At 50.1% G+C, this 16,689-nt stretch overlaps 3 protein-coding genes across 3 annotated transcripts in view; 2 read left to right on the top strand and 1 right to left on the bottom strand.

Annotated features, from left to right (window-relative positions):
• The window catches only part of Bbs1 (Bardet-Biedl syndrome 1), an 18,730-nt gene extending 15,459 nt beyond the window's left edge, over positions 1-3,271 (top strand). The window contains exons 15-17 of the mRNA XM_005351694.3: positions 632-766; positions 1,389-1,475; positions 1,721-3,271. Of these exons, the coding sequence (XP_005351751.1) occupies positions 632-766; positions 1,389-1,475; positions 1,721-1,807 (309 nt within the window). The 3' untranslated portion in view covers positions 1,808-3,271. The remainder of the gene's footprint in view (positions 1-631; positions 767-1,388; positions 1,476-1,720) is intronic.
• Positions 3,272-8,069: 4,798 nt separating this feature from the next.
• On the bottom strand, positions 8,070-13,996 carry Zdhhc24 (zinc finger DHHC-type containing 24). The gene is made up of 3 exons (XM_005351693.2): positions 13,683-13,996; positions 12,125-12,402; positions 8,070-8,990 (listed from the first exon to the last, which is right to left on the bottom strand). Exons 1-3 carry the CDS (start codon positions 13,961-13,963, stop codon positions 8,695-8,697), a joined length of 855 nt encoding a protein of 284 aa, XP_005351750.1. The 5' UTR covers positions 13,964-13,996; the 3' UTR covers positions 8,070-8,694.
• Positions 13,997-14,822: 826 nt separating this feature from the next.
• The window catches only part of Actn3 (actinin alpha 3), a 17,318-nt gene continuing 15,451 nt past the window's right edge, over positions 14,823-16,689 (top strand). The window contains exon 1 of the mRNA XM_005351692.3: positions 14,823-14,966. Within this exon, the coding sequence (XP_005351749.1) occupies positions 14,823-14,966 (144 nt within the window). The remainder of the gene's footprint in view (positions 14,967-16,689) is intronic.

Below are 16,689 nucleotides of genomic sequence, written 5' to 3'. Positions count from 1 at the left end.
AGACATACACGTGAATACACAAGCAATCTCAAGGCCCATAGGGCCCCAGTCACTTCTCAGGGAGCCTGAGTTGTCAGAGCCTCCCAAATTCTACTTGCTCCTTTTATTTTCTTCTTCTTCCCTGTTTCTCTAAGACAGGGTTTCTCTGTGTAGCCCTGGCTGTCCTGGAACTCACTCTGTAGACCAGGCTGGCCTTAAATTCAGAGATCTGCCTGCGTCTGCTTCCCAAGTGCTGAGATAAAGGCCTGCACCGCCATTCCAGCTTCAGTTGTTTCCTTTCTGAAAAGAGGGGCTAGATACAGAAGAAGAAAGGGTTACAGAGCCCCTGAGAATGGGGCATTGAGCCTCTGGGATGAGCCTAGAAGGCCGTCAGGCCCTGAGGTCACTGATGGCACAGCTGCAGTGCCCAGCCAACTTTACTTCAACTCTCTAGACTCCATCAAGAGCTTCCCTGATCTGTGCCTTTGCTATCCTGTACACCTCTGGGCTTCTGTGCTCTTTAAGAAGCAAGTGGACAGAATTAAAAAAATGCTAGCTTGACAGTATCGATGGGGAAGCAGCAGGCAAGGCGTGGTATTCAGTGTGCGCTGCCAATAGGTCCTAAGGGCCTCTCCATCTACTCTTTCTACAGGTTCAAGGCCTGGGCCCCACCTTTAAGCTTACACTTCACCTACAGAATACCTCAACAGCTCGGCCAGTACTGGGGCTGCAGGTCTGCTTCTTGTACAACGAGACACTCTATTCCCTGCCCCGGGCCTTCTTCAAGGTACTGGGTCTCCACGTTGACATGGGCTCCAACAGTCAGGACTGGGGCTGACAAGGTGCCCCTAGCTATTAGGTTGAGATAAGGGAGTGGCCAGCAGACCCACCCAAGCCAGAGACCAGACTCAGCTCCTGCCTCTACTGCCTTTTTCCCAGTTAAAGAGACTCCAGGTAGCCACACAGAGGGGATGGAAAAGAGCAGAGTGAGTGCCGCCTCTGCCCTCCCCCATGTTGTTGAGGGTAGGGAGCTCCAGAACTCATGCTGCTTCCAGCTGTTCCTGCTGGAGAACAGGAACTGCTCTGCCCTTTCTACAGAAGCAAAGGTTCAGGTTTCCCCCAGGCCCTGAGGTGTCCTCAAGTTGGGAAAAGCAATAACCAAGACTCTTGAATAGGGAGGAATTAACTCTGACCTTGGTAGCTGTCGAGAGGTCTGGGATTCACCACAGACACTTGGACCTGCCATGCACTTCCCCTCCCTTCCCCTTGTTCCCTGGCTCTGGCCAGGCATGCCTGCCCAGGCTAAAGCCCAGTGGAGAGGCACAAATGCTGTGAAGGCTGCCAAACACTGGGTATACACTGGGTATGTGAGCTTTGAGGAGGAGTTTATTTTTGTCTCCCAAACATAGGTTCCTATGTTGGTGCCAGGACTCAGTTACCCACTGGAGACCTTTGTGGAGAGTCTCAGTAGCAAGGGCATCTCAGACATGATCAAGGTAGGTTGCTCTTTGGTGTTTCAGAAGCAAGTGGGATCCTGGGGAAGACAGTAGGATGAGGGTGGGCAGGACTCTGGGGCTCTGGGCTGCATGGGATATGTCAGCACAGCAGAGGCTCCCAGCCTTCCCATCCTATGACAGACAGGCTGGTAGTCTATCTTTTGAGCCAGCACAGACAGAAGATTTGGTGTTAGCAAAGAAGAGAGGTCAAGGCGTGTGCCCCCTCCACCATGTCTTCTCTGTAGGTGCTGGTGCTCCGGGAAGGCCAGAGTGCACCCCTGCTGAGTGCCCACATCAACATGCCTGTGAGTGAGGGGCTGGCAGCTGCTTGAGCCCTGGGCCAACACTCAAGCCTTCACAGAAAGGAGCCAGCCAGATCCAGTGACTTCCAGTGTCCCCCAGGCCACACCCCCACACAGCGGGGTACTGAGGCTTCAGCTTCCTGTTCCTCTCTGAAACAGTCTCTGCTCCCCACTTTTGCCTCTGGGTCTGAGCCACAAGACAGGGGATGCTCAGAATCAGCTCCTCCTCCCTCAGAACCCTCCTGAGCACTGTCCCACAATTCCTGCTGCCTACCACCCTCCCTAGCTCTTTAAAGAAATCTCCCCAGGTCCCAGGAAGAGAACTGAGGTGATCAAAGTGAGCAGAGGCCCAATCCTTCCTTCCACTCATCTGTTTCAGATCAAGAACACAATTGCTCAGGGCGTTGATTGGCCTGGGAATTCGGCTGAGACTGAGTCCCTGCTGCCCTTTAAGGTTTCTGCCAGCTTAGCTCGCAGGCACTTGTACTAAGCATTCCTCGGGAATGAGGGGCTCTATTTTTCTACCTTGCTGCTCAGGAGCACAGGGCTCTGTCCACAATCTGAGACTAGCCACAAAGATTGCCAGAGGAGGAGTGCAAGAGGTAGAGGGGATCCATGTGAGGAGCTGGAGGTCCCAGCCGCAGCCAGAGCTCCCACACAGCAGCTGCTCCTGCCCTGAATGCTCGAGTCGAGTCCAGAGACATCGTTCCTGAAATGGAATACCAAGCTAGATAGCACAGCTAGGGCTAGTGGCTTGAGGCGGACTATTTCAGGGACCCGGGAAGTGACCCAAGAAGCAGATGCCAACCAGTACCTATGAGGATCCACTTAGCCCAAACGGTCCAGAGGGTGGAATGTTTTCTGTGCCGTGGCAAAAATATGCATGAGGTCCCTGGAAAAGGTGCACATTAGGGGTCTAGAATGAAGGAGAAGACTAAACAAAGGTGTATTTAGATGCCAGCGGCCCCTGGCCCTCCTCAAAGACCATTCTGAACAATTTGAGAATCGGGCCCTGCTCCATGGAGACCAACATTTTCTCCTGTCTGACCAGGTTGATCCTGGTGTGTGGCACACAGCTCAGGCCTGCCTCCTCAGGCTTCTTTCTCTCTCCAGTAAAAGAAGAGTTTAACTGGATTAATTCCGAACAGCTCTAACATCATCAGAGCTTGGCAGCTCCTAGGGAGGAAGGCAAAAAAACGTTCCAAAAAGGCTATACTGAACTGCATGACTTTTGCTCACAGGACCAATGGGTCCAATCTGGCCAGTACTGCCCAGTGACAGCATCTGAATCCACTTGGGGCCCAGGATGACACTGCCCACCTTGACCCTTCCAGAGTACTTGGAAGTTAGGCTAAGAGACAATGGGCCTAGACCATCCTCCTTCCCATATTGCCCATCTGTAGGGGAGACCCAGCCAATCACCTTGCTTGCAGGGGCGGGGTCCCCTGAGGATATTTTTTACTTATAAAGATTGCGGGTGTGCTCCCCTCCTCCCCTTCTGTTTTCCTGTTCTCCGCTAGAACTTTTGGTTCTGTAAGTCTATTTCCCAATTAAAGCTGTATATATTATTACAATTTTTGTCTGAGTTCATTTAAGCCGCTACACCCATCCCCTACAGACAGACTGCCTGAGCACACCGCAAAGGGTTTCTTCCTGCATCAACCAGAGGAGGCACTGCTGGAATGAGCAGAAGGTCAAACTGGAGATGGAGAGATGAGAGGAGGAGGGAGTGTTGCTGTCAGTCAGAAATCCCAGCCCAACCTACAGAACTTACCAGGGATGGAAGGTCTGCTCAAGAAGGTGACGGGCCCCTTGTCACAGGTATTGAGTGGGGCTGTACTGTCAGGGCCAGGCTGTGTATTGGGTCAGGTGACATTCCAGTCCCTTTCACCCCAGTCAAGCTGTGAATATTTGATGTGGACTCTCCATAGCTATTCATGATGATAGAAAGGGAAAGACCCTACCTTGTAGCACTGTGTCATACTGTGCATTGGCAAGAAACGTGTGGACAGAAAGGAACACGAGCATAAACAGTGCGGAATGCCCACCCACAGGAAGGAGAGCACCAGGAAATTGGGAACATTAAGAATGAGAAGAGTCTGTATCTTTTTTCATAATACCGAATTTGAAGCACACACACATGCAATGATATGGAATAGATTTTAAAATAAAATAAATGCCCTTTCCCCGTTCCTTCCACAGGACCATCCTGTGCAACAGCCATTTTTGTCAAGTTGTTTTGTCTCTGTGTAATAGCCCTGACTTTCCTGGAACTAGTCTGTAGACCAGGCTGGCCTAGAACTCACAGATCCATCCAAGTGCTGGGATTAAAGGTGTCACCATCATTGCCTGGCTTGTTTTTTATTTAGAAAAAGTTTTTTTCATTTTACATACCAACCCCAGTTCCATCTCCCTCCCCTTCCCCCGCCCCCAACTCCCCCTTCCCATTCCCCATCTTATTAACTATTTTAAAAATACATATATACTTTTATTTAAAAATATTTTAATTATGTGTGTGGGTTTATGTCTGTGAGTACAAGTGCCCGAGGATGCCAGAAGATGTTTTGGATCCCCAGGAACTGGAGTTCCAGGTGGTTGTGAGCTACCAGTGTGGGTGCTGGCAGCTGAACCTGGGTCCTTAACCACTGAGCCATTTCTCCAGCCCCGACGTTATCTTTTGGTTTTTGTAATAGATGAGGCTTTAGTGCTCGAGACCCTGCTCTCCATGTTTTAGGTCATCTTTACTTCCTGTTGACATTGCTGTGTATACTGATACATGAAAGTCTTAGTAAAGCTGAGAATTAACTAAATAACCACTTTTGAACTTTTACATGCTTTCATAGAATTGGTATCTACTTTGTTTTTTTTTTTAAATTTATTTATTTATTGAGGATTTCTGCCTCCTCCCCGCCACCGCCTCCCATTTCCCTCCCCCTCCCCCGATTAAGTCCCTCTCCCTCATCAGTTTGAAGAGCCATCAGGGTTCCCTGACCTGTGGGAAGTCCAAGGACCGCCCACCTCCATCCAGGTTTACTAAGTTGAGCATCCAAACTGCCCAGGCCCCCCAAAGCCAGCACGTGCAGTAGGATCTACTTTGTTTTTATTGTTTAGTTTTTTTAATATACCATTGAAAATTTCCCATCCAACCTCAGTTCTTTTCTCAGGACACTTCCTTCAGACCTTGCTTCTGTAGACTCCTATAAGAGCGTTCCCTTTTCCCTTATCCAGGGCAGATCACCTGATTCCTGGGCTCAATGTCTTCTTTGTTATTCTGCCCTCATTTGGTAAAACAGCCATGGGTAAATTCTTTTTAAAATCCATTCCAGTCTTTATAGCATGCGCATCTGGACGTCGCTGCATTCAGCTCACGTGTAATAGTTCGGATGGTAAACAAAAGCTGGAAATAACTTTCCTATAGACAAAGCTCCGTGTCCTTTGGCTTCTGTGCTGCTTTTACTGGGTCCTGATGGTTGCTTTGTGAGGTGGTGATGGATGGGCATTTCTTCCAGGGCTGTGCTGTGCTCTCTGGGGCTCCAGGTAAGTGGTTCCTGGGAGGACTGAACTGATCCTAGTTTTCTTCTTTTCTAAACCGTTTCTTTGTTCTCTGCTCCTCTGTTCAGTCCTTGTAGTGTCCTTTCAGAGATGCATTTAATTTTTGCATGTGTGTAGCCTAATAGCATCTAATTTAAAACATAGCAAACTTATTTAATTAAACAGTCTATTCCCTCTAAAGTTAGAAATGGGCTGTGGGGGCTCAGTGATTAAGACCACTTGTAAAGGATCTGGACTCCGTCCTGGCGCCCATGTGGTGTGACTCACAGCTGTAACTCCAGTTTCAGGGGATCTGACCACCACTTTTGGCACTAGGCACCCACATGGTGCACATACATACATGTAGGTACTCATAAAAAGTTTAAAATAGCAGGGCGGTGGTGGCGCATGCCTTTAATCCCAGGACTCGGGTTTTAAGTGCTGCCACTTGGGAGGCAGGGACAGGCGGATCTCTGTGAGTTTGAGGCCAGCCAGGTCTACAGACCGAGTTTCAGGACAGGCTCCAAAGTTACACAGAGAAACCCTGTCTCGGGGGTGGGGGGACCAACAATGAGAGACCATCCGGAGGGCTCAGTAAAGGCCCTTGCTGCCAAACCTGTCAATCCGAATTCAATCACAGCTCCCATGTGGGAAGAATCAACTAACTCAAGTTACCCTCCGACCTCAACACACGTGCATGGTGCGGGTTGTTCCATGCACACAAAATTAAATATAAATTAAAATAAGAAATCTCGTGATCTTTATATGTGCTCAGCAATATCTTAATAAGTCATGTATAATAACTAAGATATAAAATACAAAAATGAATCCACTCAAAAGACATATTTACCAGAAAGAACTTTATTGAAAATATGTAAAGCTGCCACAGTGGTGCACACCTTTAGTCCCAGCACTCAGGCAGCAGAGGCAGATAGATCTCTAAGCTGGAGATCAGCCTGGTCTACACAGTAAGTTCTAGGTCAGCCAGAGCTACAAAGTGAGGCCCTGTCTCAAAAACTAAGAAAGTATTCATTGAGGAGCTAAACCTTGTTCATGACCCGGAAAGCTGGATTTCACATAGATGCTGGTTTTCACCAAGCTGGCCCACAGTTGTTGGTTCCACTGATTACTTCTGGGTGGGCTTTTATTGGTCAAATCTAAAGAGCTGGCACACTCCTCTCCCACCATGGAGGGCACAGCAGGGACTTCAGACAAGCTGTGGTGAGGATTCCAGGGAGCCTTTCACATCTTAAAAACACATGGAAATTAGATATTCTGCAGCATGGTGGGAAGAGGACACAAGATCTGCTACACACAACACATGTGTTTCTAATCTCTTAAAAGTAACAAAGCATGCTGAGTGGCAAGCAATGACCTCTAAGTTCAGGCAAAGACCACCAGGAGGGTAGGATCCTGGGGACAGGGCATATGATTATCTGCAGGCGACAGCCAACATTTTCTGTGGCTTTAGCTCTATTTGTGACCCAGTCCCTATTCCTATCTTTTCTGTGGCCCCTGAGATCTAGAGCTTCTCTGGTCCAATCTGTCTTCCTTATCACCCTACCACCACATCCCAGATACCGCCAAACTCCAGAAGGGTGGCTGCAGGGGTGGGTGAGGTCTGTGGAGAGGAGCAGCTCACATCTCTCCTGATACAAACTGTCCAATACCCCATCCAAGGTTAGCCCGACGCCTCACCTCGCCTTTCCTAGTGCTGGGGAAGTTCTGCCTTGCTTACCCTCCCCTCTCTTTAGGAACATGTAATTTTGATTTTTAATTCTCTGCTAAGACAAGCTCCCAACCTGTCATGTTTCAAAACATTGTCAGGCTCTTTGGTATACAAACATCTGTCTTCTTTCCCTTTACAAATTTATATTATTTTTACTTCTCTATTATTCGGTGAGTCTAATGGCAAACAGATGCCGGGGTACTGAAGCAGTCATGTTTAGCTGTGTACCTATTTCTACAGTACGCTGAAAGCCAGCTGTGTTGACTCACCACACCTACAATTCCCACTGATTGACATCTGAGACAGACAGTTTGTTGTGAGTTCCAGGGAAGCCAGGGTTACACAGAAAGTTCCAGGCCAGCCTGGGATACTAAAGGTGATCCTATCTCAATAATAACAATGATAATAAATAGTAATAATATAATAGAAATGTTCTAAAACCAAAAAAAGGGGGAGCTGAAGAGATGGCTTAGTAGTTAAGACTATATATTTCTCTTACAGATGACCCAAGTTTAGTTTCTAGTACCCACAACAGCCTGTAAGTCCAGCTCAAAGGGATTTAATGCCCTCTTCTGATCTCCAAGGGCACCCACATATGCATGCCCATGCATGTACAAAAGCACACTCATGAACACAGACACACACACACACACACACACACACAAATAAATATTAAAATCATCCTTCACAGGCTCTGGAACAGCTGGAAGCTAGTTGGTTTTGCCTTCATGTTTCTCCTACTCAGTTAAGCTCTGAAAAGTAAAGCAGATTCAAAGATCTGGGTTCAAATCTAACCTCTTAGTCCAGGCATGGTGGTGAATATTTTAATCATAGCACTTAGCAGAAGCAAAGCCAGGCAGTGGTGGTGCACAACTTTTAATCCCAGCATTCGGGAGGCAGAGACAGGCAGATCTCTTGATTTAGAGGCTAGCCTGGTCTACAGAGTGAGTTCCAGGAAAGCCAGGGCTACACAGAGAACCCCTGTTTCAAAAAAAAAAAAACAAAAAACAAAAAACAAAACAAAAAGCAGAAAGTATAAAGCATAAGCAGGTGGATTTCTTTGAGTTTAAGACCAGCAAAGTCTACATTTCTTCCCCACAGTCTTGTCACATGGCTTAGCAGAGCTTTATGTTTCTTACAAAACAACGATCCTAACTCTGAACCCACATACAGGAGAGCTACAATAGCTCCCTGGAAATCCCTGCTGCAGAGACGTTTCTTTGGAGTGCTATCCTCTAGAGCACATTTGAATTCTCCTGGCCTGGGTCCCGCCCATTAGGGTCTCACGTCTTCTGTAGTCTCCAGGCCTGACAAGCATGGGAACTGGAAAACAGCAAGCAAAATGATGAAGTGAGGGATAGGAACCCAGTAAAGACTGGGGAGGCCAAGAACCAGCCTGGTAGAGGGGCAGACAGGCAGGCCAAGTAGACCCCTTGCCAGACCCTCCTCTGTCAAAAGGGGCCAAGTTGCAGTGTCTGAACTCTAGATATGGAAGAGGCCACACTGGGCAGGATCAAGGAGGGAGCTAGAGCTGCACACTACAGGCACGAAGGGCTGACCTGGCCTCTTTCCTGCGGCTGGCAAGAAGCTGAAAGCAAGTTCTTCGGCTCCCTCCTCTGCTCCCCTCCTCCCTAGTCAGTTCTAGCTCTACCTGGACTCAAGAAGCCACAAGACCCACATCAGCTGGTGTCTGGAAAGTGATCCCATCTCCAGGCAAAGGGGAGGCCAGAAAAGGCCAGAACCAGACTAGGGCCCAGCGCGGACCCAGGGCTGCCTGCAGGTTGTGGCTGGTGCCCAGGTCATAGGAGTGCTGACCCCGAGCCCACTCCCATGTGGTCTGGCCCCGCAGCAGCAGCATCCCATGGAAAAGCAGTCCAGCACCACACAGCAGTGCACCCGCCACACATGTGTCCACCACAAAAGCTAAGGCGAACTGGGCCAGAGACACTTTGCCTGTGGGGAGAAAACAAAAAGGGTCTCAGATAGTAGTTGGCTGGCCTCCCCAAACCCAAATCCTGCCTGGACTCCATTCTGTAAGTTCAATTACTCAGTTACACCTGGGATCCATGTTACATGGAAAAGAATAGCATCTTTTACCATCTTGGCCTCAGCAGGCAGCTAGTTCCTGCTGAACTGACCACCAGAGGCCATGAAACACTGTGCTAAGTGAAAGAAGCCAGGCGCAATGGCCCGTGGTTGTGGGATGTGATCTCTGTGAGCTGTCTTGAATGGACAAATGACCATCAGGCTTGAGGGCTCTAGGACGTCACCAGAGGGCTGCTGACTGTCACTGCATTTCTCCATGGAGTGAAAATAGTCTGATATTAGACAGTGGTAATGGCTGCACTGCACTACATACTAAATACAGATATTTAGAACACTAGTCTATGAAATGTACACTTCCAAATGACTAAAATGATGTCTTGCATCAGTAAAAGAGTACTTGGTCTGAGGAGATGGCTCATTCAGTGAACTGCTTGCCTTGCAAGCATGAGACCCTGAAAGCAGATCCTCAGGACCCACATACAAATCTGGACGTGGTACCATATAGCTGTAATTCCAGTGATGACTGAATGGGAGGCAGAGACAGGCAGACCCGATAGTCTGTCGCCTAGCTGGTCTGGCCACCTTGTCAAAGTTCCAGGCCAATGAGAGACTCTGTCTCAAAGAGAAGGTGGAAGGTGCCCAAGGTTTTCTCTGACTTTTGCATGCGCGCACACACACGTACCCACCCCAAACCATGGCAGAAATGTTCTGCAAAAAAAAATAGTAAGGGTAGAGAAAATGATTTCATCTATTTTCATGAAAGGGGGAGAGAACATCCTGTCCAGGAGAGACTCTTAGACAGAGTCAATGATTTGGCTGTTTATGAAGCAGTCCTGTTGCCCAGCAGATGTGTGCGCAGTAAAGACCTGGAGGAAGGAGCTCCAAGAGCAGCCAGACTTGCCAGAGTGTGTGGAGGAAGACGAGAGGGTACAAAGTCTGTGGAGACCAGGTGAAAGGAAGACCAAAAAGGAGGGAAGAGATGGAAATATTGAAGTCGGAGCTGTAGGCCAAAGGCAAAGCATATCAAGATTGCAGCACTGGAAGCCCCTGAGCCTGAGGGGTCCTCTAGAAGCAAGATGAGAGCTGGGTTTTCTGGCCTCTGTAGGAGGGCATGCAGAGCAGAGCCAGGTGGGAGCAAGGAGAGGCAGGAGGCGGGAGAAAGCAGCTGCACACCTGCAAAATAAGGACAGGTTTATAAAAGGTAGGGAAACCCAAAAAAAGACAATGAAGAGAGCTGGGGCACAGATAGAGGAATGGACAAAACAAGCAGAGGCCTCCAGTAAGGGGGTGGGGGTGTCAACTTTCAAAAACTGTGGGTCCTTGAGCCCACCAGGGAGAGCTGAACACAGGAACATTGTTGTTCTCTGTTTTAGAGATAAAAATCTCAAAAATACACAGCTCAGACTCACCTTCAGCCCTATATGTAACCCAGGCTGGCCACAAACTTTCAATGCTCCTGCCACCTGAGCTTCAAATGGAGAACAAGGTGAACCTAGCCACGAACATACGGCATCATGTATATCTGGCTGCTTCAGTAGCCAGGGGAAGGAAGATGAGCTGGGATGCTTGAGAGAGTGGCAGGATAAAGACAGAAATGAAGGACCCCTGAAGACAGCAGCAGTGAAGATGGGACAGGCAAGATGAATAGGAAGGTAACAACCATGCAGAAAGGACAGAAGGTGGAGGGCCCAGAAAGGATGGGGGGCTGGAGAGATGGCTCAGTGGTTAAAAGCACTGACTGCTCTTCCAAAGGACCTGGATTCAATTTCCAGCACCACATGGCAGCTCACAACTGTCTATAACTCAAGGATTCAGCACCCTCACACAGACATACAAGCAGGAAAAACACATTAAAAAAAAGAAAAAAAAATAAAACAAAAAGGGATGGCTAATGGAGATGAAACATTCTGGGTTCTAACAAGAAGTAGGTGTGCCAGCGTGTGGTGGTGCACGTCTTTAATCCCAGCACTCAGGAGGCAGATGCAAGTGGATGTCTGTGAGTTTGAGGTCAGCCTGGTCTACACAGTGAGTTCCATGACAGGCTCCAAAGCTACAGAGAACCCTGTCTCAAAAAACAACCAAAAAAACAACCAACCAACCAACCAACAAAGTAGGTGTGGATGTGAGAGTTGGCGAAGTGAAACACAGATGGAGGCCTAGAAATGGGAGCCAAGAGTGAGCACATGCCTGCAACCTCAGTACTTGGAAGCTGAGGAAGAGGATGGTGAGTTCAAAGCCAGCCTGGGCTTCATAGCAAGACTGTGTAGGGAGGGACAGAGGGAGCACAGGCAAAGTAAGTCATCTAGGCATGAACAGGATTGCTGACAGTTTTGGTGCTTTCAGTTTCAACAGATCCCAGGACTGACAGGCCCAGAGCCCAAGTCAGTGACAGGGAACAGTGAAGTAGGCTATGATAGCTGCAGAGAAACACCTAGCCCTGGAAGACACAGAACCATGGAGAAGTGTATGGAAGAGCTTGTAAAGAGACCAATGTGAGCACCTCAGTGGCTTCCAGACACTGGGGTATCTGGGACAGAGGACTTAGGTTCATCTCCCCTAAGATAACCTTCTAGCATTCAACATCCAACGAGCTCTCATACTAGCCTTTCCTCCTCTGTAGCAAGCTCTGGGATCCTTGACTCTGCAGGAAGAACTCTGTTCTTGTCTTGGAGCCCCATGTAAAGCACAGGGTTTTTGTTTTTGTTTTTCAATTTTATGAGACAGGGTTTCTCTATAGCTTTGGAGCTATGCTGGCACTCACTCTGTAGACCAGGCTGGCCTCGAACTCCCAGAAATCCGCCTGCCTCTACCTCCCAAATGCTGGGATTAAAAGTATAAACCACCACCACTGCCTAAAGCACAGTTCTTCACACTCAGTTAGGTATGAGGCTTCCCTCTCTCCCTAAATGACACTAGGGCTGGGTCCCCAGAGCATTGCCCAAGAGAACCAGCTGGACACCCCACTTCCAATGGAAAGGGACCTTGGTCCCCAGCACAGTGCAAGGGTCTCTGGCTGCTGCAAGGTTCAGAAAGCTCCCCACCTGTGAGTAGCATGAGCCAGGGCAACAGCAGGAGTGCCACCGTGTAGACAGCTGAGTGGGCCCGCAGCAGGGCTGACAGGGCAGGGCTTAGCAGCACCGACACGTGGAGCAGGACACCAGCAGCGTGAAGCAGCAGGCACAGGAAGGGCCGGTAGTTATGGAAGCCCACGCAGCGGCCCAGTAGGCGGCAGTGGTGGTCACGACGAAGGATGCACACACGACAGGCAGAGCAGTGCCCGCTACGCGGTGGCACCTGACTTTGACACTGGTAACAGTAACTGCAGAGATGGGGGAGGGGGAAGAACCACAGGTTAGTTAGTTCCCCAGACCACGCCCAACCTCAGCCCCAGAGGCCATGTTGGGGAAGCAGGAACAGCCTTGCCAGGCACCATGACCTCTAGCACTGCAGGTCTGAGGAGGCATACCCACTGAAAAATAAAGTTTTCAAAGACTTGGAAGTGCTTCTGCCACTAACATCTCTTTTCCTCTCTCCACTCTGGAATATTCTGACAGACAGAGGCCTCTGCCCTTTGGTGGTCTGTTTCCTCCTCCCAGAAACCAGTTCAAAATTTCCCAAGTGGCTAACTCTACCACCTCGTAGGGCAAATGCCTCAATGAGGTCCCCCTTGACCACTTATTTACTTTCTTTCTTTCTTTTTTTTTTTTTTTTTTTTTTTTGGTTTTTCGAGACAGGGTTTCTTTCTCTGTAGCTTTGAAGCCTGTCCTGGAACTAGCTCTTGTAGACCAGGCTGGCCTCGAACTCACAGAGATCCACCTGCCTCTGCCTCCCAAGTGCTGAGATTAAAGGTGTGCACCACCACCATCTGGTTACTTTTATATTTTTGTTTTTACTTGCAAATGAAGAGTTAGTCGTAACATATTTGCATATGCCGTGGGTTTTTAGTAAAATGTGAGTTAACTAAATTGAGCTAATTAACAAATCCATCACCTAACGATCCTGTGCTGAAAACTGACCATGTATTTAGAACTGAAATTCTGGGCTGGGGAGATGGTTCAGTAGTTAACGGCATTTGCTGCAAGGCCTGATGACCCATTCAGCCTCCAGAACCCAAATGGAAGGACAGAACTCCCAAAAGTTGTCCTCTGACCTCCACATGTGCGTCGTAGCACCCACACCTGGACTTGGACACACATCATAAATACAGACAAAAATAACAAAAACAACTGACACTTGCGCTCCTCGCCTTTTTTAGCCTGACCTATTTTTTCACATCATCTTTTACCATCACTTTTACACAATTAGCTTATTTATTGGGCTTATAATTTAGTATCTGCTCCTTCCGCAACTGAAATCAACTCCAGGAGGTCGGACATCTGTTTTTACTTGAGTCTCCGGAACAGTGCCCGCTCAGCATCTAAATGAATAAGCAGCGAATGCCAGGTTCTAAAGGAATTCTTTGGCTCTAACAGCCCGAATGCTAATGTCATCTGGTTTCTGACAACTCAAGTTCTGGGGCCTCTCTTGGTCCCAGCGCCCCCACTCACCTTGACCCTCCGAACCCCCTTCCACCCGAAGACCCCCGTGCCCGACACTCACGCCCAGCCCTGGCCCAGGCCGCGGCCAGCCAGCATCACGCCCCGAATGCTAGGATCGGAGCGCAGGAAGAGTCCCACGTTGCCCAGCAGGTTAAGAAGCTGATAAGCAGCCAGCGCCAGTTGCAAGGCCCGGGCCAGGGGTCCCAGCGGAGGCGGCCCGGGCCCCAGCACCATCACATAGGCCAGCTCCAAGACCACGGCGACGGCCCACAGCGCGGTGAGCACCAGCGGCAGTCGCGTGGGCGCTCCTTCTGCGCCCCGAGCCACCCAGGGCTCCCCCATGGTTCCGACCCACCAGCCGTCAGATTGCTGGGACCCCACCGCTTCCGTATTGGGGAGGGCATAGCAGCGGACGGGCGTCTGCCACGACCAATGGGATATCTACAAGGGTGCGTTGCTCAGATTCGCAGGGAGGGTCCACAGACACAGAGAAGTGATTGGCTGGCCGAAACATTTCGAAATCCGGTTGGTGCTGCCGCCCAGTGTCAACGTGAAGTGGTTGCCCAGCGTGCAGCGAGGGCCACGCCCCCTGGATTGGCTGGCTGCCACTTCGGGAGGATTGGGTTGCAGCACCCGTGGCGTCGGGGTTTCCTGGCTCAGCACATTCTCCCCACAGCCCTCTACAGCCACCCCGGTATTAATAGACCTGGCTGGTCCTATCATCTGGCCCCAAGCTCGGGTGTCTCCATCACCCCAGAAAACTTTCCAAACAGCTTTACTGTGAGAGAAAAATAAGGGTCTGTTTCTCGCGCGCAGTGCTGGAAGGAGGGCAGACTCAGGTCCAAAGGGCAGCTTTTAAGATGGTCTGCAGCCACCACCTGGACTGCACTTTACAGACGAGGAAACAGACAAGGTCCATGACTCTCTCGAGATCACACAGCAAGCTAACCACAGCTGAAATGCGAACCCTCTGTGAAGGCCAGTAGTCACTCAGCATCCCCCGCGATTCCGCAATCTTTGACTCCAGAGCAATCTTTTCTCTGGTCCAGACCCAAGCTCTCTCGCCCCCTATCTGGCCCCACCCACCTCCCCCATATTTAGTACGAATCTGATCTGGGGCTGGGACGGGCCCTACTTAACCCGGCCTGAGCGTTCAAGAACTCGCCCAGTGGAGCAGAGCAGAGCCAAGATCCTGAGCAAGATGATGATGGTTATGCAGCCCGAGGGTCTGGGGGCCGGGGAGGGGCCCTTCTCGGGCGGAGGGGGCGGCGAGTACATGGAACAGGAGGAGGACTGGGACCGTGACTTGCTGTTGGACCCGGCCTGGGAGAAACAGCAGCGGAAAGTGAGTGCTCACCCATTTCCCAAAGGCAAAACTGAGGCTGAGAGGCCAGGCAGTCCTTCCCGGGTACCTGGGCAGTTCAAGGACAGAGCCTTCCTTTAATCTAGACTGCCACTCCCCAGTCCAGGCTCTGCTGTCCCCAGGGCTAGAAGGAAGGCTGGGAGTCCTCAGGTGGGATTTAGGATGTCAAGGAGTTTCTGGAGTTCCTAATGGCCTCTTCCCTCCCTCAGCTCCTTTGAGCCCACTGCCCCGCTTCTCCCCGTGAAAGTAGGTTTTGGACAAGGTCCAAGAGCTCCAGCTTGTTGGGTGGGAAGTGGAGGGGTCTCAAGAAGTTATGTCCCTCTACACACCCACCCCACTCTCCAGTTAAGTATCCCTAGACCCAATCCTGAAACATGCCAGGCACACCACCGTGTGTGGTGTAGAACCATCTCGTACTCTTTCCCATCTCTGCTATGCATTCTGCTCAGGGTGGCGTCCTCAGTGCCTCTGTAGGCTTGAAGATTAAAGAAACTGGGGTCCAGAAAACGGCAGAGATAGGCAGCCTATTATTTTTGTTTGTTTGTTTGTTTTTGGTTTTTTTTGTTTTTCGAGACAGGGTTTCTCTGTGGCTTTGGAGCCTGTCCTGGAACTCGCTCTGTAGACCAGGCTGGTCTCGAACTCACAGAGATCCGCCTGCCTCTGCCTCCCGAGTGCTGGGATTAAAGGCGTGCGCCACCATCGCCCGGCTAGGCAGCCTATTATATACTGTGAGGAAGAAAAATAATTCCCCCGTCTGAGGGTCTTTTCCTTTGCCCCACCCCATTCTTTCCCAAGATACTCCTCCCTGCCTTAGAAACCCTGAGTCTGCTGAAAAGGCCAGAAGGTCGAGAGGAGGGGAGCCCTGGGTCCCCTTACCAGTAACTTAACCCGGGGACCCAGATGGACACTTGTGCTGAGGCAGCGCCTTTGGGGGAGCTCAAGAGGACCATGTGGGCAGCTGTTGCCCAGGCCCAGCCTTGTAGGGCACTGCCCCCTCCCTCCCTGAACTATTTTCTCTCCTAGCTCCCCAGCGGAGGGAGCAAGACACCTGGGTTCCCTAAAGAGAAAATGATTCCAGTTGGACTGAGAAAGCGTTGAGGAGCTGCAGGCCAGGCATAGGGAAGGCAGCTATGAGGCTGTTGGACATGCCTTTTTGTCAACTATGTCTTATTCCAGGAAAGGGCAAGGTGCTAGTATACCCAGCAGAATTTGTAGGACCTAAGAACCCCAGAATTTAGAACCAGAGCATTTCTCTGGGTTAGATGACAGAAGTTGACTGCAGGGGTGGGGAGATTGAGGTGCCTGGGGTGATCCACCCTCTACCCTGCCCCCCTCACTTCCCTGCACCTGTCTCCAAGCATGGCTGTGGTCTGGCAATCCCCTGGTGATGTCATCCCTGCCCCTGGCTCCAGCTGCTAATTACTCCTCAGCAACTCTTGTCCCTACCCCCAGCCATCCAGCCCTCTCCCAGATCCAAGGCTACCTGTCCCTACCATGACATCTGCCTGTCTCTTGCCTTAGTCAACGGTCCTTTCATTCCAGTTTATAGCCACCCCTATGTCCATCATCAATGTCCAACAACAACCCCATTAATTCATCAATAAAACAGGGTTGATGCTCTGAAAACGAGTCAGCGACCCTGTAGATGGACATGTGGATTATGTCTTCCTCATTCCACATTGTTGAACAAGGCTGTAACATTCTT

Source organism: Microtus ochrogaster, chromosome 8 (assembly GCF_000317375.1).
Source record: "Microtus ochrogaster isolate Prairie Vole_2 chromosome 8, MicOch1.0, whole genome shotgun sequence".
NCBI classification, from domain to species: Eukaryota; Metazoa; Chordata; class Mammalia; order Rodentia; family Cricetidae; genus Microtus; species Microtus ochrogaster.
The sequence above is the reverse complement of the archived record's forward strand: the minus strand, read 5'-3'. Positions and strand labels throughout refer to the sequence as shown.